The 18,895-nt window shown below is 38.1% G+C and overlaps 1 protein-coding gene across 1 annotated transcript; it reads left to right on the top strand.

Annotated features, from left to right (window-relative positions):
* Nucleotides 1–1,180: 1,180 nt before the first annotated feature.
* Nucleotides 1,181–8,397, top strand: LOC104101203 (chlorophyll synthase, chloroplastic). The gene is made up of 15 exons (XM_009608643.4): nt 1,181–1,432; nt 1,552–1,593; nt 1,740–1,828; nt 4,567–4,654; nt 5,204–5,289; nt 5,380–5,466; nt 5,563–5,628; nt 5,704–5,787; nt 5,877–5,938; nt 6,378–6,453; nt 6,539–6,601; nt 6,688–6,769; nt 7,404–7,480; nt 7,807–7,854; nt 7,975–8,397. Exons 1-15 carry the CDS (start codon nt 1,324–1,326, stop codon nt 8,035–8,037), a joined length of 1,122 nt encoding a protein of 373 aa, XP_009606938.1. The 5' UTR covers nt 1,181–1,323; the 3' UTR covers nt 8,038–8,397.
* Nucleotides 8,398–18,895: the final 10,498 nt, after the last annotated feature.

Here is an 18,895-nt window from a genome sequence, read left to right as displayed (position 1 = left end):
AAATAAAATTTGCTTCAGCATTTTTCTTAGTCTTCTTCAGGGAGGCTTGATACAGCTCAACCAGGTGCTTTGGCGTATGACATGTACGTGACCAGTACCCTTTTCCTCCACATCTATAGCATGCATTTTCTGCGTTTGCTGCTTGCACCGCTTCATACTTTTGTTCCTTCCTTTTCCATTGCTGGTGGTGAGGATGGTTCTTTGGTGCATTATTATTACCATGATTAGTGTTTCTTCCCCGACCACGGCCATGACCACGACTGGGGCCACGTCCTCTTCCACGCTTAGCTTGATGGAAGTTCATCTCATTCACTTCAAGGAATGGACAAGAACTAGTAGATCGGCTTTCATGGTTTTTCATGAATAGCCCATTGTGTTGCTTGACTACAAGAAGATGTGAGATAAGTTCAGAATACTTTTTGAATCCCATCTCTTGAGTCCAATCATATCGTGCCTGTGGAAGAACGACCATATTCAGATGGTCATATCTATCTTTCAAATTATCCCCCAGTATGACTGGATCTTTAACAGTAAGATATTCCATTTTCAGGCCCTTATCAAGGTGATGACGTAGGAATATCATTGCTTTGACACGATCTTGATTTGATGCCTGATTTTTGTCCTTGATGGTGTCTGCCAGACCCATCGTATCAAGATGAATTTCGACATCAAGCGCCCAAGACATGTAGCTTTTGCCCGATATATCCAGGGCTACTAATTCAAGTTTAGAAAGATTTGATATTATTTAGAAAAAGAAAGTTCGTACCTGTGATACTTTCAAAGTATTTGCTAGAGATGGCAGAGTCTCGTGCTGATAACATGTTATAAAATAAAAACTGTAAAATAAATAAATCGAAGACAAGTATAGAAATAGATTGATATATTATTCAAACTTCAAACTTATGTACATAATGAACTGAAAACTCCTCTATTTATAGAAGAAAGGAAGCAGCTGCGAGGCTTTTCACGAAGCAGCTGCAAGGCTTTTCTTTAGCTGCTTGTAAGGTATCTGCATGAGGTACTTGCAACCTGCCTGTTTAATAAGAAGCTGCTGCAAATCATTTCATTGAACTGCTTGCAACCTACATGCATCAACTGCTTGTAGATAAACTTCAACAGAGTACTAAATGGATAATCTATAGCGGAGTAATAAATGGACATACACAATATAATTATTTTTATAACAAAAAAGAGAAACATTAGAGACACCTATAAATTGTTTTTAACGGATTAAACTAAAGACAAAAGTTATCACAAAGAGCAAAAGCTACTGCAGCTCACATCTCCTTCCACTTCCACTTCCATTGAGCTTAACCATTTGCAATGGCTTCTCTCCTCAACTCTGTGCCCTCTATTAAACTATCCAATTTTAGCAACAACAACCCACTTCGCTCTTCACAAATTTCATCCCCCTTTTGCCTCTCACTCTCCAGTAATCTCATTCATAAACTCCTTCATTTCTTTAACCTTCATATATAATATAACTTCAATTTATCTATCTATTATTCATTTGTTATGGATTAAAGTTTGTTACCTTTGAACCTTTTTTAGGAAGAAGGCTTGTTGTAAGAGCAACAGAGACTGATAAAGAAGGTGAAGTTCTAAAGAGTATTTTACTTTCTTGATTCTTGTGGAGCTAACTATTGTGTATTTTATTTTGGTGATTTTATATTTCATTCCTAAGTGTTGATTGAAACAAATAAAGATATGGGTTTTTAGTTTTGAAATTTGTATGGCAGTTAAAGCACAAGCACCAGATACGGCACCGGCTGCAGGTGGTTCAAGCATAAATCAGATTCTTGGAATTAAAGGAGCCAAGCAAGAAACGGTGTGATATTTATCTTATTATTCAGCAAATGGGTTTATTTCTTTTAATTTATCATTAGTCCTTACCTATATTTACTTTGAATTATAATAACAAGAAGGTTTGTTCTGTTAGTTGTTCAGCTAAATGGGTAATAAAAATCTGATTTTTGTTCATAGTACGCAATGGCGAAGCCAAGGTTTTCACTAATGGGATTCAAAATATGAGGAAGTAAAAAGCACTAAGAGGCCGGGGGATTCAACATATTATATATATACGTAAGAGAAAAAATTGACCTATCTATATAGTGATATTTTCCGGCGAAGGGGTGTCAAAAATTGACTCCCCTTGGATAAGGGTAGCTCCACCCCTGAACTGGTACTTCTCGGTCTACATTATACCTGCGAGGGACACCTGACATTTCAATTCAAAGAACTGATTTTTATGCTGTATTGAGACTGTGACTAAGTCTCCATGACTCCACCTATGGTTGCTCGTTTTGAAACTATATGGAGTATGAGAGGTAAGAGTGTAGAACATTTATTGATAGATTAAACATGAATGTTAAATTGTTTTATCAAAATCAAAACCAATCTGGTCTCGTCTGATTATATTGGAAGCAGGTCCTACTGAGATGAAAGTGGTTGGTGCTCTAGTCCCAATCTTTGAGTAACCATTTTTGAGAACAGTTGCTCTGGATAGGAGACATTTTTGGGGAATCAGTCAATTATTTAGGATATAAACCTGTATAATACTTCCAGTTAAGCCAGAATGAGGATGAGGTGAACTGAGATTACATGGGGTTGTGGTGCCCAAGTGCAAGCAATTCAGATAGCTAAGCTCAATATTATAGAAGCATACCATGATAGATGAAGATGTCCTACATAGAATTAAGATAGCATAGCGAAATGGAGGAGTGTTACGAGAATGTTATGCAACGTGAAGAATCTGACAAAGTGGAAGGTAAGTTCTTCTATATAACAGCTATAAGACCACCAATGTTATATAGTAGTGAATGTTGGGCTTCTATATCTTAGGCCGCCTAACATATCTAAAAATGAGTGTCACAGATATGCAGATTTTAAGAAGAATGTGTGTCCCTTAAGTGTTGGACAAGATTAGAATTGATCACATCCGGCATAAGGTGTAAGTAGCACACTTAGAGGATCTGAAATAAGAATTGTCTAAGAAGAAAAGAAAAGAAAAGTGAGAGGTCTTGCGAAAAAGTTTGGTCATGTCCTACATAGATGTCCATATTCTCTTGTATGTAGGCACAATAGATTGTTGAAATTTGAAAGTACTAACATGGGACAAAGTAGAGCTGAAATCGCATGGAGGAAAGTTGTTTTGAAAGACCATAAATCATTCAAAATCAATGCAGATTTAGTTGAGATATAAATTAAAGGAGGTGATGCCGACTAGTTGGAATTAAGGTTTATTTACTATTATATTATGTTGTTTCACTTGCATTAAGTTTGTAACTTTCCAATAAGTCTTTTTGGTCTGGTTAAAGGCTTGTATATCATTTTAGAGATAAGGATGAGACTTGAAAACCTGTAGTTTCAATAAATCCTGAATATCCCTGGAAGATAAATTATTTATAAGCATTAGTATTGGAAAAATTTGGGCCCACATAGTCAAATGGTTATAGGGGCTGCATAAACGACCCAACTTTATTTGGGATTAAGGTGCACTTGATTGATATAAATGCCTGTTTTGCCCATTGGCGGATGCAACATAGAGTTACCGGGTTTAACTGAACCCAATACTTTCGGCGCGGAGCATAAAGTTATGTGTAAAAATTAGTAAAATTATAATAAATAGTAAATATGAACCCATAGCTTTAAAAATATAATGGGTTCAATGCTAAAAACTTTAAATGTTAAACTCATAAAATTAAAATCCTAAATCCATCTTTGGTTATCCCCAATATCCTTGTCCATTTTTATACTCAAGAAAGTCGTAAACATAAATCTGCCTGCGGAAGACTGAGGACAGGTGAATAACTCATAAGACGCATCTTGGACAAATCATCCCCTCTCATATTGAGCCATGATCATGCTGGAAACTCTTGTTTGTAACACAGGAAGCCTATGTCAGATAAATGCCAGGTCTTTCTTTGGGAAGGGTTGGAAGAATTCACTACCCAACCACTTAAGTTAAAAATACCTGGTAGATGTGTAACAACAACAACAACAATAACAACCCAGTATAATCCTACTAGTGAGGTCTGGGGAGGGTAGTGTGTACGCAGACCTTACCCCTACCATGGGGTAGAGAGGCTGTTTCCAATAGACCCTCGGCTCCCTCCCTCCAAGAACTCCCCACCTTGCTCTTGAGGTGACTCGAACTCACAACCTCTCGGTTAGAAGTGGAGGGTGCTCACCACTAGAGCAACCCACTCTTGTCCAAAGCTGGTAGATGTGTAAAGTATGTATAATTCATGTATAATATGTGTGTAGCATTATATAATCAATGTATACTCTATGTATACCGAGATAGAAAATGTAAACAATGAATTCTACCGGCTATTTGTGTAAAGATCCACTCGTGCTTACCCTGGAAACCCTTTGATATTTCTGCATGATGTCATAAACCATGAAGACCACCTTAGAACTTCCTTCTAGAGTCTAATTTTTCTGTTGGATGATTAAAGAGGGACAAGAAAGAAAAAGCAGAGAAAAGAGGGATGCAACGAGTATGTATATCCAACAAAGACAAATTAATTCAAAATTTACTCTTCTCTATTTGTTTCTTTACAGGACAAGTGGAAGATTCGGGTTCAACTTACAAAGCCTGTTACTTGGCCTCCACTTGTGTGGGGTGTGGTCTGTGGAGCTGCTGCTTCTGGTACTACTAGGCACATATTCTTAAAGCTCAATTGCTAGAGACATGTCCAAGGAGTATTTAAATGTCGCCTTCAATCTTTGGCCCTAGATACTTCCAATTTCTGTGTTCATATCCTGTTTGTGTCATTCAATTTTAACTTCCCAAAAATTAAAGGAATGCAGGCAAAGCATTTATTTGTTTCATGAACACTTGATATTCATATAAACTTTGCCACAGGTGTACATTGTCATCAGTCTGTGTAAACAATATGAGATTATGAACCCATCATCCCAGTTGCAAAAAAGGAATATTACCTTGTGGTATAGCCTATTAGTAAAAGTATATCATGTTTTGACTTGGTGCTGAAATGCAAATAATACTAGGTCTGCCATGATAGTTAGCTGTCAATTTAAATTGAATTTGGAAAATTTTGTACTGCATATTGTAGATCGCTTTTGCAAATGAAGCTGTTTTTCAATAAAAACTTCTATTCAAAGAGTTTTAATTAAACAATATGTATTTAGTGGGCTCTCTGCATTTATCTAATACATTTCGGAAACCTTGTCATAGGGAACTTCCACTGGACTCCAGAGGATGTAGCCAAATCGGTTGTTTGTATGTTAATGTCTGGTCCATTTCTAACTGGCTATACTCAGGTACTTCTCTCGCGAGTGCAAGTTAGTGCTTTTCAAGATTGAATATCTACTTTAGAAATCCTGGGAAGTGACTTTTTGCTTTATGTTTAGACTATTAATGATTGGTATGATAGAGAGATTGACGCTATTAATGAACCTTACCGTCCAATTCCTTCAGGCGCAATATCCGAACAAGAGGTATGTCTTGTTTGAGATTGTCTAAAGATATGTGTGAAAAGTTAAAACCAATTCCACATATCCTATATATTCTCATCAAAATATCATTGATACCAGGTCATTAATCAAATATGGGTGCTTCTTCTTGGAGGTCTGGGATTAGCTGGTATTTTAGATGTGTGGGTAAGTTTTTAAAGCTGCTTATTAGCTAGTTATTTATTTGAAAAAGTCTCGATTCCTTGATTGTTGTTCTTATAGGCAGGGCATAACTTTCCAACAATATTTTACCTTGCTCTTGGTGGATCCTTGCTTTCCTACATCTACTCAGCTCCACCACTGAAGGTAAAATCGTTATCTTTGACAATCCTCTGAACAAGCTTTTTGTACAATATCGAAATGGGAATAGCTCTGATATAAAAATTAATGTGCAGCTCAAACAGAATGGATGGATTGGAAATTTTGCTCTCGGAGCAAGTTATATCAGCTTGCCTTGGTATATATCGAACTGTCTACTATTCTGCAACTTGTCGAGATTTATTTTCAAAAATCGAAAGAACCAGGCTGAAGTGGAAAAGTTTTAACATATTACCTCTCGCAATAATAATCTGGCCTTATAAAAAAATACTGTATATAATAACCTGGCCTTCTCTTCGCCAGTCATGCACTGATGATTAGGTGATGCTACCAGTCATGCACTGATGATCATATTGAAAATTAACCTAGTTGACGAGGCATCATTTGCTGGGGGACTTGGTGGCGGAGTTTGATTCTCATTTGTGTAGTCCCACAGATGGGGGATTATCAATGATAGAAATTACCTTGTGCAGCAAAGGGCTTTTACAAATGTATTGCTTTAGCATTTTGGTTTGTGCTTAGGAGTGCAGAGATTTTTACTTACAGTAACGCAGAATCCTTTCAATTTCTTGATGTAGGTGGGCTGGTCAAGCTTTGTTCGGGACCCTTACACCTGACATAATTGTCCTAACACTCTTGTATAGCGTTGCCGGTGTAAGAGTCTGCAAAAGAACTTCTTATTTTAATTTTCCATCACATGCTTCAGTAGTTATCTTACCTTTTCTCTATTATTTTGCAGCTGGGCATAGCCATTGTAAATGATTTCAAAAGCATTGAAGGAGACAGAGCTATGGGGCTTCAGGTATATACTCCGCACAATTTAAGTTCTCAGACATGACTGTGCATGTTTATGACTGTTCTAACTCTCTTACGCCACTACATTTGTAGTCACTGCCAGTAGCTTTTGGGTCTGAAGCCGCTAAATGGATTTGTGTTGGTGCCATCGACATAACTCAGATATCAGTGGCAGGTGATCACTGTTCTTGTTTAATAAACAAATATCAGATCTATATACGTTATTATGTTAACAAGTGACAAGCTTTTGACCTATAAAATTTGGGCCTCCTACTGCTGTGTATCTTCATTGAAGTTATATCATTATATCAATATAAAGGATCAACTGAAGCAAGAATGAATATTGGGAGATGAAGGTTTTAGCCTTATCCAATGGTGATTGTTAACAATCTAATGATTAGTAACCACAGTTATTGATGTGCATGGTAGACACTATTAGCGGTCTCCTCGACTTGAGCACTATATGAAAACCAAGAGATACTTTATTTTCTTCTACCTTAGAGAGGCTACTTGTCAATAGTTTTGATTGTCCGGAACTCTCTCTTTGAAATTTTGAACAGCAGACTTATTTCCAAAATTATTGCTTGAAACCAAAGCTGAATAGGGGGGCTACTTAAGTGGTCAAGGTCCAGTCTCAAACCTAGAGCATCTAAGATCATCTAAAGGTAGTTGAGGCCAAATTAAGCTTCATTATGCGAAAAGATCAGGGCTATCATTTTAGAGGACGACTTTTCTGAATGTAAACTGTTACGTGGGCAAATTTAAGCCTTAAACGATCTTGTAACTGCATTATGACTTGTTTGTTGCAGGGTACCTTTTAGGCGCTGGCAAACCCTATTATGCTTTAGCACTTCTAGGCTTAATTGCTCCACAAGTATTCTTCCAGGTAAGTGTTATCCTTATACGATTAGCATTATCCTTGTAACCAAATACTGGCCCCACACATCTAATAACTGAAAAAGTACAACTTTTATGCACCGGCAGTGTAATGAATTTCTTACACTATCAGATTACGTAAGAAATAGTTCCAGGCAACTTCTTATGATTAGTTACCTTAAAGATGAGGAAAATGACCTGCAACAATAGGTGAACATACACTGAAAATGTAAGTTTGACAGTGTGATAAAGTCCGTAGCTTAATTGGAAAAGGAGTCTGCTTCTATACTCTGCATGGCAAAAGTAATCTAACATGCGATTTTTTTTGCTCTGCAGTTCAAGTATTTCCTCAAAGACCCTGTAAAGTACGATGTTAAGTATCAGGTACCTTCACTTCCCTTTCTACTAAAACCTAAACATCGTAAAGGTGAAATATTGGAAAAAAATAGTAGATCTCATAATTTGGCTGTTCTCAAACCCAAACCAATGTTGTCATTTCATCAGGCTAGTGCACAGCCATTTCTTATACTTGGTCTTCTGGTTACTGCTTTGGCAACTAGCCACTGATATTCGAGTGGTGCTTTCACGATATTGAGGAGACGCCTTGTCCAAGGAAAGAATCTAAGAATGAGACCAAGAGGAAGCTGCTAAGAGCGAACATGCAAATTAAAGCTCTCTATTCAACAACTCCTGTTACTTCTCCCAAGTGTCAACTTCCAAGTGTAGAATGTAGATTAGTATCCTCTCCTCTGCTGCTGGTGCTTCTTCAGGGGCTATAAATTGTTTAAAATCTTTCAATGTAATGCTGGTTTATGCAAATTTTGGATGGTTTTAACTGTTTTTTTTGAAATGTATTTAGACTAGTTTTTGAAGTGGATTGTTGTATGAAACATCAATTTGAAGTGATCATAAGAATTCTGCAACATACGAGGAAGGGTATCTTTACTGAATTAAGAACCTTTTCCGATAGTCCCCACCCACATTTTTTAGAGCTAGGTCATTCTATGAATTTACGTCTAGAAATTCCAAAATATTCTCTTTAGCCAACACTAGATATATAATCACGTTTTCTGTGACATATGTTCAAGTGGCTATCCATAGTTCTTCTTTTGGGTTGGATTAATTTGAGATATTTTATTTTGTATATGGACGTATTTGAAAGTTGACGTTTAAAACACTGCTTTAATCCTGCAGATAAATGATCAATCAAGAGTTGCATAAAGAAGAGAGCAGATAGGCGCCCTAGGGCCTTTATAGCTGACGAGTTCAGAATGCACACTTAAATTATGCTCGCTAATCAAATATAGTATAGTATAATATCGTATCCATAGAGATTAGATTTAAACAGTATTCTCGTAATTTCTAGCTTGATTGCTATCCAAGATGATCAACAATTGAGATTTATATGATTTCTAACTAAAATTAACTAAGGTCTAAAGCTATTGGCTAATGACAATTGAAACAAGGATAAGCAAGGAAGTTATGGGTGGAAGAAAATAGGGGTTGATAGGATTGGTGCAAGATGATTGGTTGGGATCTAACTCTAGATAATTCACTTCTAATGTTCAAGTGAGTCTCTCGAATTCACTCAATTATTAGTTCAAACGTTCAGCAAAAACTCCTTTCTCGATTAAGTCTTAACCTCACGAGATGAACCAATTTAAGCATGTGAAGATATGCAAGAATGCGTAGTGGATTGGTCTTTAGGAAAACCTCTTTCGATTATTCTCCTAACTAGGTTTAATCAATGATTCAACTAGCCTCTTTCGATTACTTAGAAGAATTAATGAACTCAACCAACAATATAATGCAAGGATATCACAAGTTATGCTTCTCTCGATTACATGAACAAGTAAATATAGATGCAACAGTTAAATCATTCAAAAATGCTTCAATACATAAAACTAGAGTTATAATCCACAAACAATCATCAATACACCAAATCCATCAAACCTTAAAAGGAACTACTCCATAGATATGGAGAAATTCATCACAAATAAAGTTAAAGTATAGGAAAACATAAATTCAATCCAAACTCGTGTCTTGAGTGAGGAAGGAATGATGAAATCCTTGTGCTCGTGTTCTTCCAACTCCTCCTTAGCTTCCTTAGGTCGAATATGTGTCAAAAGTCCAAAAAATAATAATTTTGCATGTATTTATACCAAGTAGGGTCGGCCTCCAGACGAAATCACCTTTTCCCAGCCGAAATAGGACATTCACTATGTAAAATTTGCACAGGCGCGCCGCATGCGACGACACATCATGTAGGGCATTAATGGAGAAATCTAGAGAGTTGATTTCTTACAGACAACAGGAAAATGGGCAGCCGCGACAGTGGACATTTCTCAGAGTACGGAATTTTCCTTGCTTTTTGATATCCAGGTGTGGTTCTTGACCCCTGAACACGATTCCGGCTTAATCCCCTGGGCTTTTACTTAGACTTCAAAGCTCCAAATCACTCGAATTCATTCCGTAACATCTAAATAGCTCGGAATCACTCCTACAAGGCATAAAACACACAATAAGTACAAAACATTAGTGATTAAAGCTCAAACACAATAAAAGTACAGTAAATTAGAGTGCAATAAGCGACTAAAACACGAGATTATAGCCTACCATCATCCGTCAGGCAAATAAAGCTCCCTTCTCCTGCATAGACAAGGACATGGATGGAGGCTGGCAGGGAAGTTTTGGTCGGATAAAGACCGAGGACCTGATCCCTTCTGAGTTAATATCTTTCCAAGAGAAGTGGAACTCAAAGCGTAAGTTCACTTCTTCTAAAGTCATCAAAGTGCTTTTTTGAATCTACTCTTCTTTCTCATTATTTGTCTTATTTGTCATGCAGTCGTTGCCCGAGTCCCCAATGCGGTCCCTCGTTTTAGGGAGTGGGTCGAGAGCATCTGCAAACAACTCACTTACCCCGAGCATGAGTGGAGCAAGCTTTCCAAAGGCAAGTGGGAGGCTCATTCTCATGGTGAGTGCCCCTCTTATTTTGGTTGAATCTCCCTTTGGGCCGTTTTTATTTAGTCATTATTTTGACTAAGTCTTTTCCTTCCACAGGTTTTCCCAAAACCACTAACTTCGGGAAACCACCGAGGCCGTGGCCTTGACCCCGTCTACAAAGCCCTCAACTTCACTTCGGCCTACTGCCGAAGCTACTTCAAAGAAGGAGGAGAAAACGAAGAAGAAGAAGATAAGATCTCCCGACTCCTTGGACGCTCCTGCCTAGGCTAAGAAGAAGAAAAGAATCGTGATAAGGGTCAGGAAGAGAACCAAAAAGGCCTCCGGTGCCCGAATCTTGAGGATGATGACAAAATGGAGTTCGTTACTCATAAGCCAATTGATGTCTACCTGGAGTTGGTGCCCCCGAATGGGGATGCTCGAAAGGCTGAGTTCCCTGTAGCTCGGGAGCTCAAAGAAGATCAAGTAGCTACTGCTTTGCAGGAAGCTCCTCCGGTTCCAAGGGAGGCCGCCTCGGAAAATGCCTATGTTATCCATGTTCTGGAGTCACCGCCTCATATAGAGGCCATTTTAGACAAAGCTCGGAACCAAGGCATCCCGGGTCCTGAACGAAGCCCTTAATTCATTTTTCGAGGGTGTGGACGTCGGCATGCTGGAGGATTACTCCAGCTTTAGCCACCTGGAGATCCCAAAAATATTGTTCAACCGGTTTCAGATGGGCCAAGTTCGATCCCAAAGCTTGAGAAGTAGTTTCCTGCCCCGAGTGTGGAAGCCGAACATGTTACACCCTATATTTTCAAACGTAAGAGTACGTCGTAAGACAAATGATGTAAGCTCAGAAATGAGATCATTTTTGAAAGTACATGAGGTAAGTTAATCATGTTACCTTGGAAGTTACAAATCTTTAAGATCATGGATAACAAGTACCAAGAGGGTTTAAAGACTTAGAAGCTAAAAAAACTGAAGAAAATAAGTTTCGTCGAAAGTCGACAAGTTAGGAATATTATAACATATACTTTTGGGATAAGAATAAGGTGTTTAACATGATAAGGAGGTTATGTTATAAGTTATTTTAGTCGTATGATAGTTGTGTATTACGTTTTGAAGTCAAGCGAGATGTGGAACAAAAGTTGGCAAAGGTCATCACAAGTTACATTCATAAATGTGCTGAACATTAGGTCAAATGTAGCTGCGATTTTCTCCCAATGTACTTGAAATTTGTTACACCCTATGGATCCCAAAGTGACGTATAATGAATATGAAATTTGTTAATCATGATTTAAATGAGCGTAAAGTCATAATATGACTATATATGGTGTTTGGATATAAAATATAAAGTTTGGAAAAAATCAGATTTAAGTTGCGGAAACAACCGACTAAGGATTTGCCTTGTGACGAAGCTTTTTGAGCAATATATTTTGTGCGTACAATAAGTATTTTTGGGAAATAATATATACCAAATTGAAGGTCTTGGAATTTAGTTTCCAACACTCTTAACCGTTCATTCATACGACGTCCAGATAAAAAGATATGAGCGTCTGAAGAAGGGCTAATGCTAGGGTGCCAAGCTAGCACCTCTTTGACTTTTCAAAAGTTGATATATATAGGTTTTAAGTTGTCTTTCTCTTCATTTTTCATAGAAAATGAACAGAGAACCCCCATAAACCTATCCTTAAGCTTTCTACAAGGGTTTCAAAGAAGATTAACATCCCGGATACGAAATCAAGAAGCGATAACATTAGAACGATCCCTACGACGTAAGTATCATTATACCGCCTCTCTTTTTCTTTGTAGTTTGAGTTTTGGAAGGTATTTCATAGTTAAGAAAATGCCTACTTTCTGTATTTAAGCTTTTAAATATCAAGGAAGGTTGATAAATTCGTTTCCTAATAGTTAGAACTCACGGGACGGTGATCGGAAGCCGTGAGTTCGATTTATTCCACTTTTAGTGGACTGTTTTGTAGTCCACTCGTGTTGGCATATTGTGCTACTGATTTATGGAGTTTGGAAGGATAAAAGGGCATGGAGAAATGCCACATGTGTTAGGGTAATGAGCTGGTCGCTCGTCGTTGCAGTTTCAGGCTACTTGATAACTTGTTGATTGGGTGTGTTATGGTATATTTGGGGTTTTTGTTGTATTAAAGGTCCTGAATTTTAGTTAGGTTGTTTTTGAGTTGCTTATTGTATTGTGTTTGTATCTTGCCTATAGTAGTCTTGAGAGAGCAGTAAAATCAGGGGAAATGCTGCCCGTTTTATTTTAGAATCGAGTTATCGTTTGAGATACGTGATATACTAGAGCCATCTAAGTTGTACATGTATTTCTTTATTATAGGGTTGGCGCGCTACTTGTCGTAAGCTTGTTATTGAGTGGCATTGATTACTTCAGGTATGTTAAGGCTATCATTTCTTTCCTTTTGGCATGATCCATATCATACAACGAAACGAGCAAACACGCAACTTTCATAAATGGCTCTATTTTTAGAAGTACTAGGGTTGCTTATGTTCTTGATTCCCCATATGTCCTATCATTATATCGCCTGTTCATGGGTATTAGAAAATACATAAGTGATGAAGTTTATTTCGTGATATTAACCGAAGGCATATTGATCTTGTGACATCCCGAGAGATCTTATTGACTTACTTCTTATGCATTACATTCATTTATATATGTATATTGACCCATGACCAGATGACGTTATATACAAGTATATTATATGTATATGGGGTATGGGGAAATATTATGGCGTTATATACGCACCACTACCTGATCAGCTGGCATACATTGATAATTTCACTCACAGAGGCCGAGATGATATGATGGGATGCCCTTAGAGGCTTGATAATATTATGTACGCATATACCTATGCATTCTATGACATATATATGCATATGGATTACATTATAAATGTTTCATGATTCACAGAGCTATTCAAACTTACAGGTTTAGTTCTTTACTCCATGTTTCTTTCACGTCTTTTATATACTTCTTTCATGCCTTACATAGTCGCTACTTTATTTGTATTGACGTCCCTTTTGCCTTGGGACGCTGAGTTTCATGCCTGCAGGTCCCGATAGACAGGTTGATAGTCCTCCTAGTAGGCTATCAGCTCAGCGGAAGGTGTTGGTGCACTCCACTTGCTCAAAAGTTGCCTATTTAGTCAATATTCTTTGGATATTTATAGATTGGTATGGCAGGGCCCTTCCCCAACCTTTATGACGTTTATGTACTCCTAGAGGCTTGTAGAAATATGTCATATATATGGATGATTGTATGGCCTTGTCGGCCTATGTTTTGAGTGTACAAATGATCATGTCGGCCTTATAGGCCCATATGTCACATGTATAAGTTTGTATTCCATGTTGGGTCGTCCTATGTCGATTATTCTCTTATGTTTAATTCTGGTTATCTCATGACGGCCTTTATAGATCATTTACCCATGATAGTATTATAAGAAGGATACGTTATGTTGGTACTCGGTTGAGTTAGGCACCAAATGCCCGTCGCGGCCCTTCGATTCGAGTCGTGACAAAAGTGGTATCAGAGCAGTTCTGTCCTAGGGAGTGTACAAGCCGTGTCTAGTAGAGTCTTGTTTATGGGTGTGTTGTGCACCATACTTATAAGCAGGAGGCTACATGGCATTTAGGATTGTTACTCTTTCTTCTTACTCTATATCGTGTGGTAGATCTCAATTGTAAGAATTCAAACTCCTAAATTCTATTTTATTCGTAATATAATGATACCTACATCCAGAAAGACAGTTGGTATGAGATTAAATGTGGATGTGGAAGAGTTGAGTAAGAGGAACTCGATTTTGTATCATGTTTATGGTGAGCAAATATGAGGTCTTCAGCAGATCATATGTGTACTAAGACGTATAAGCTTCTTGATAAGGAATCCTAAGGCATGAATATCTATCCACCAATATGGTATAAAGCAATAAGAGAATCAGAATGTAGATACAAGTTTTAACAAGTAAAAGAAGCAAGGTGAAGAAGGGTATGAGGTACCCAGTTAGTGAAGATTATAAGTATTTACAATTCAGTTAGAGAAATATAAGCATTTTGAGTTACTTTCAACAGTAACAGAGATATATACAATTGGCCACACCCATTTCAGTTATGCCCTATGAGAGCTAACAGATATAGTTTAAGAGAAGGATGGGATATCAAGATCCAGCTGGGGTTAGAGTAACCCAAAATGGCGGATGAATTGTTATCATTAGCTAACAATTTCGAAGGATAGTGCAAACGTGGTAATAGAACTCCTTGTGAGACTCCCACATGGTGCACTCTAGAATAGAACAGTCAGATATGAATACTAGAATGTTCAGAAATTTCAGAAGATAAGAAATGGAATCCTAGAAGGGATAAATATTTACCTTAGTATGACTCCCGCCCCTAGGAAAAAAGAGAATATTAGGTGACCCGAAGAGCCAATGAGATGAAGCAAGGGGAGCTAAAGGTTAAAGAATATTTTGTTGATTTTGTTTTAGAATAAAGTGATAGACAGAAATATTAGTAGGAGAATAAGAAGAGAGTAAATGAAACATTATGAGTGAGATGTGATAAATGGGTGATAACAGTAAATCAAAATATAACACGATGACAGAGTCTATAGTCAAGTGAAGGAAGAGACAAGAGGTGACAGGCCTTGAGACAATAATACATATGACGTCCGGATTATTTTCAACACTCTTAACCATTCATTCATATGACATCCGGATAAAAAGATATGAGCGTCTGAAGAAGAGCTAATGCTAGGGTGCCAAGCTAACACCTCTTTGACTTTTCAAAAGTTAATATATATAGGTTTTAAGTTGTCTTTCTCTTCATTTTTCATAGAACACGAACGGTGAACCCCAATAAACGTATCCTTAAGCTCTCTGCAAGGGTTTCAAAGATGATTAACATCCCGAGTACAAAATCAAGAAGCGATAACATTAGAACGATCCCTACGATGTAAGTATCATTATACCACCTCTCTTTTTCTTTGTAGTTTGAGTTTTGAAAGGTAATTCATCGTTAAAAAAATGCCCACTTTCTATATTTAAGCTTTTAAATATCAAGGAAGGTTGATAAATTTGTTTCCTAATAGTTAGGACTCACGGGACGGTGATCAGAAGCCGTGAGTTCGATTTATTCCACTTTTAATGGACTATTTTGTAGTACACTCGTGTTGGCATCTTGTGCTACTGATTTATGGAGTTTGGAAGGATAAAGGGCGTGGAGAAACACCACATGTGGCAGGGTAGTGGGCTGGTCGCTCGTCATTGCAATTTCAGGCTACTTGATAACTTGTTGACCGGGTGTGTTATGGTATATTTGGGGTTTTTGTTGTATTAAAGGTCCCGAATTGTAGTTAGGTTGTTTTTGAGTTGCTTATTGTATTATGTTTGTATCTCGCCTAAAGTAGGCTTGAGGGAGCAGTAAAATTAGGGGAAATGCTGCCCGTTTTATTTTAGAATCGAGTTATCGTTTGAGATACGTGATATACTAGCGCCATCTAAGTTGTACATGTATTTCTTTGTTATAGGGTTGGCACACTAGTTCTCATAAGCTTGTTGTTGAGTGACATTGACGACTTGAGGTATGTTAAGGCTATTCTTTCTTTTCTTTTGCATGATCCATATGATACAAAAAATGAGCAAACACACAACTTTCACAAATGGCTCTATTCTTAGAAGTACTTGGGTTTCCTATGTTCTTGATTCTCCATATGTCCTATTATTATATCGTCTGTTCATGGGTCTCAGAAAATCTATAAGTGATGAAGTTTATTTCGTGATATTAACCGAAGGCATATTGATCTTATGACAACACGAGAGATCTTATTAACTTACTTATGCATTGCATTCATTTATACATGTATATTGACCCATGACCAGATTGCATTATATACGCGTATATTATATGTATATGGGGTATGGGGAAAGGTTATGGCATTATATACGCACCACCACCTAATCAACTGGCATACGTTGATGATTTCGCCTACAGAGGCCAAGATGATATGATGGGATGCCCTCAGAGGCTTGATGATGTTATGTACGCATATACCTATGCATGATTTGACATTTATATGCATATGCATTATATTATAAATGTTTCATGATTCACAGAGCTATTCAGACTTACAGGTTTAGTTCTTTACTCCATGTTTCTTTCATGCCTTTTATATACTGCTTTTATGCCTTACATACTCGGTACTTTATTTGTATTGACGTCGCTTTTGCCTGGGGACGTAACATTTCATGCCCGCAGGTCCCCATAGATAGGTTGACAGTCCTCCTAGTAGGATATCAACTCAGCGGAAGGTATTGGTGCACTCCACTTGCTTCAGAGTTGCCTATTTGGTCAGTATGCTTTGGACATGTATAGATTGGTATGGCGGGGCCCTGTCCCAGCCTTTATGACGTTTATGTACTCTTAGAGGCTTGTAGACATATGTCATGTATATGGATGATTGTATGGCCTTGTCGGCCTATGTTTTGAGTGTACAAATGATCATGTCGGCCTTATAGGCCTATATGTCACATGTATAAGTTTGTATTCCATGTTGGGTCGTCCTATGTCGAGTATTCTCTTATGTTTAATTCTGGTTATCTCATGCCGGCCTTTCCAGCTCATTTATCCATAATAGTATGATAAGAAGGATATATTATATTGGTACTCGATTGAGTTAGGCACCGAGTGCCCGTCGTGGCCCTTCGATTTGGGTCGTGACAGAACAGAAGAAAACGGTCATGTTCATAGTACCAGCGGATACTAGCATGCTATCCGGGCCAGTTGAGGTAGCCAGCTATCTCTGTTCCTCGGTAACTGAAGAGGACCAAGTGAAGATGAACGAGGTAGACGGGCCAAGCCTCTTCAATGAAGCTGAGCTGGAGCTGAATAGGGTATACATTCCTCTCTTCCTATATTAAAGAGTTCTTTTTGCCTTAACGGCATTTTAATGATTTTTCTTTCGTTATGTCTCAGGCCTCAGTGCTTTACCATGAAAGCTTTCACCGGTCCAGGATGGAGGTGAGGCAGCTCGAATTCGAGCTCAAGGAGCAGGTCCGGAAAAAAGAGATGTATAAAGCTCTCTGCGAGCAGAAGGACAAAGTCCTTAGGGACATGGTCGACCGCCCTACCCTCCAGGACGAGCTGGAGAAAGCCCAAAAGGAGGCTTCGAAAGCAAACATCTCCATGCCCTTCTTTTTGAGAATCTAAAAGTGCTCGAGATCGATAAAGAGAGTTTAAATGCAAATGCTAACGTCGCAACCTCGCAGGTCCAGGAGAAAATAACCCTGATCGACCAACTCAGGTCCGAGAAGGACGAGGTCAGGGCTTCACCTGATGAGCTGAGGGGCAAAATAGACCTCCTAGCATCAGAGTGAGATGCCACCAAAAGACCTGACATCGACCGAAGTGCAGCTCCAAGTGATGAGAGAGAAGGCTGACAAATGGTCTCGGCTGAATGAAGAGCTCCGGGCATAGCTTGCCTCAGCCGTTGCAGAACGTGACGCTCTCGGCCAAGAGTACATGTCGCTAAAATCCAGATTGGAGATGGCTTCGAACGAGGCCTCAAGAATGACGTAGAGGTTGCCGAAGCCCATATTAGTATTAGTACATTTTGTATTTAGGGCCATTTCCTCGTGCCTTTGTAAATACCTTTCGGTGAATACATATATATATAATTCCCCTTCGTCTATATTTTGCGTCTTTTTATTTTTCTGTATTTGCTTATGTTTAAGACTTAGGATATGTAACATGTGTGTCGAACAACATCGATGCCTTAGCATAAAATTTGCTTAAATTATTTCAACTTTCGAGGCTCGGATAAATCCTAGGTCAAGTAACTACTCCGAGTTGCTATGACTTAGGAGGATCCAATATATAAAATGAAATGTCACGACCCAAATTTCCCTCCGTAGGATGTCGTGACGACATCTAATCTCTAAGACTAGGTAAGCCTAATAATTATTGAATTAAAGACATAATTTAACCAGAACAACTACGAAACATGAAACTGAAATTTCTATAGTAAAACCAATGATCCTAAATGCAATACAATACCCCAAAATCGGTAGTACAAGTCATAAGCTTTACTGCATTTGCTAGAAAATCCCTAAATATAATTGTTTCAGAATTGAATTAAACAGTACAAGTACAATATCAGAAGGTGATTCCGAGGCCTGAGAACATGACGACAGGTTTACCTTGAGTCTCTACAACAAAACTCGAACATCTAGCTAGTGATCAACCAACTCCGAAATACCTGGATCTGCACAAAAATATGCAGAAAGCGTAGCATGAGTACACCACAGAGGTACCCAGTAAGTATTAAGACTAACCTCGGTGGAGTAGTGATGAGGGACAGTCAAGACACCTACTGGACTAAACAACCTGAACAAGTATAAATGTAAACTAACAGAAGACATTATCAATATAGAGCTAAACATGATAACAATAACAAAACAAT

The sequence above is a fragment of the Nicotiana tomentosiformis genome, chromosome 7, assembly GCF_000390325.3.
Source record: "Nicotiana tomentosiformis chromosome 7, ASM39032v3, whole genome shotgun sequence".
Classification (NCBI taxonomy): Eukaryota; Viridiplantae; Streptophyta; class Magnoliopsida; order Solanales; family Solanaceae; genus Nicotiana; species Nicotiana tomentosiformis.
Note: the sequence above shows the minus strand (reverse complement) of the source record. Positions and strands in the feature narration are given on the sequence as shown.

Excerpts from the sequence above, each read along its gene's own strand:
- LOC104101203 (XM_009608643.4), top strand. The coding sequence starts at position 1,324 with ATGGCTTCTCTCCTCAACTCTGTGCCCTCTATTAAACTATCCAATTTT. Across the intron at positions 1,829-4,566 it reads AAGGAGCCAAGCAAGAAACG|GACAAGTGGAAGATTCGGGT; the intron begins GTGTGATATTTA and ends GTTTCTTTACAG. Across the intron at positions 6,770-7,403 it reads AACTCAGATATCAGTGGCAG|GGTACCTTTTAGGCGCTGGC; the intron begins GTGATCACTGTT and ends TGTTTGTTGCAG.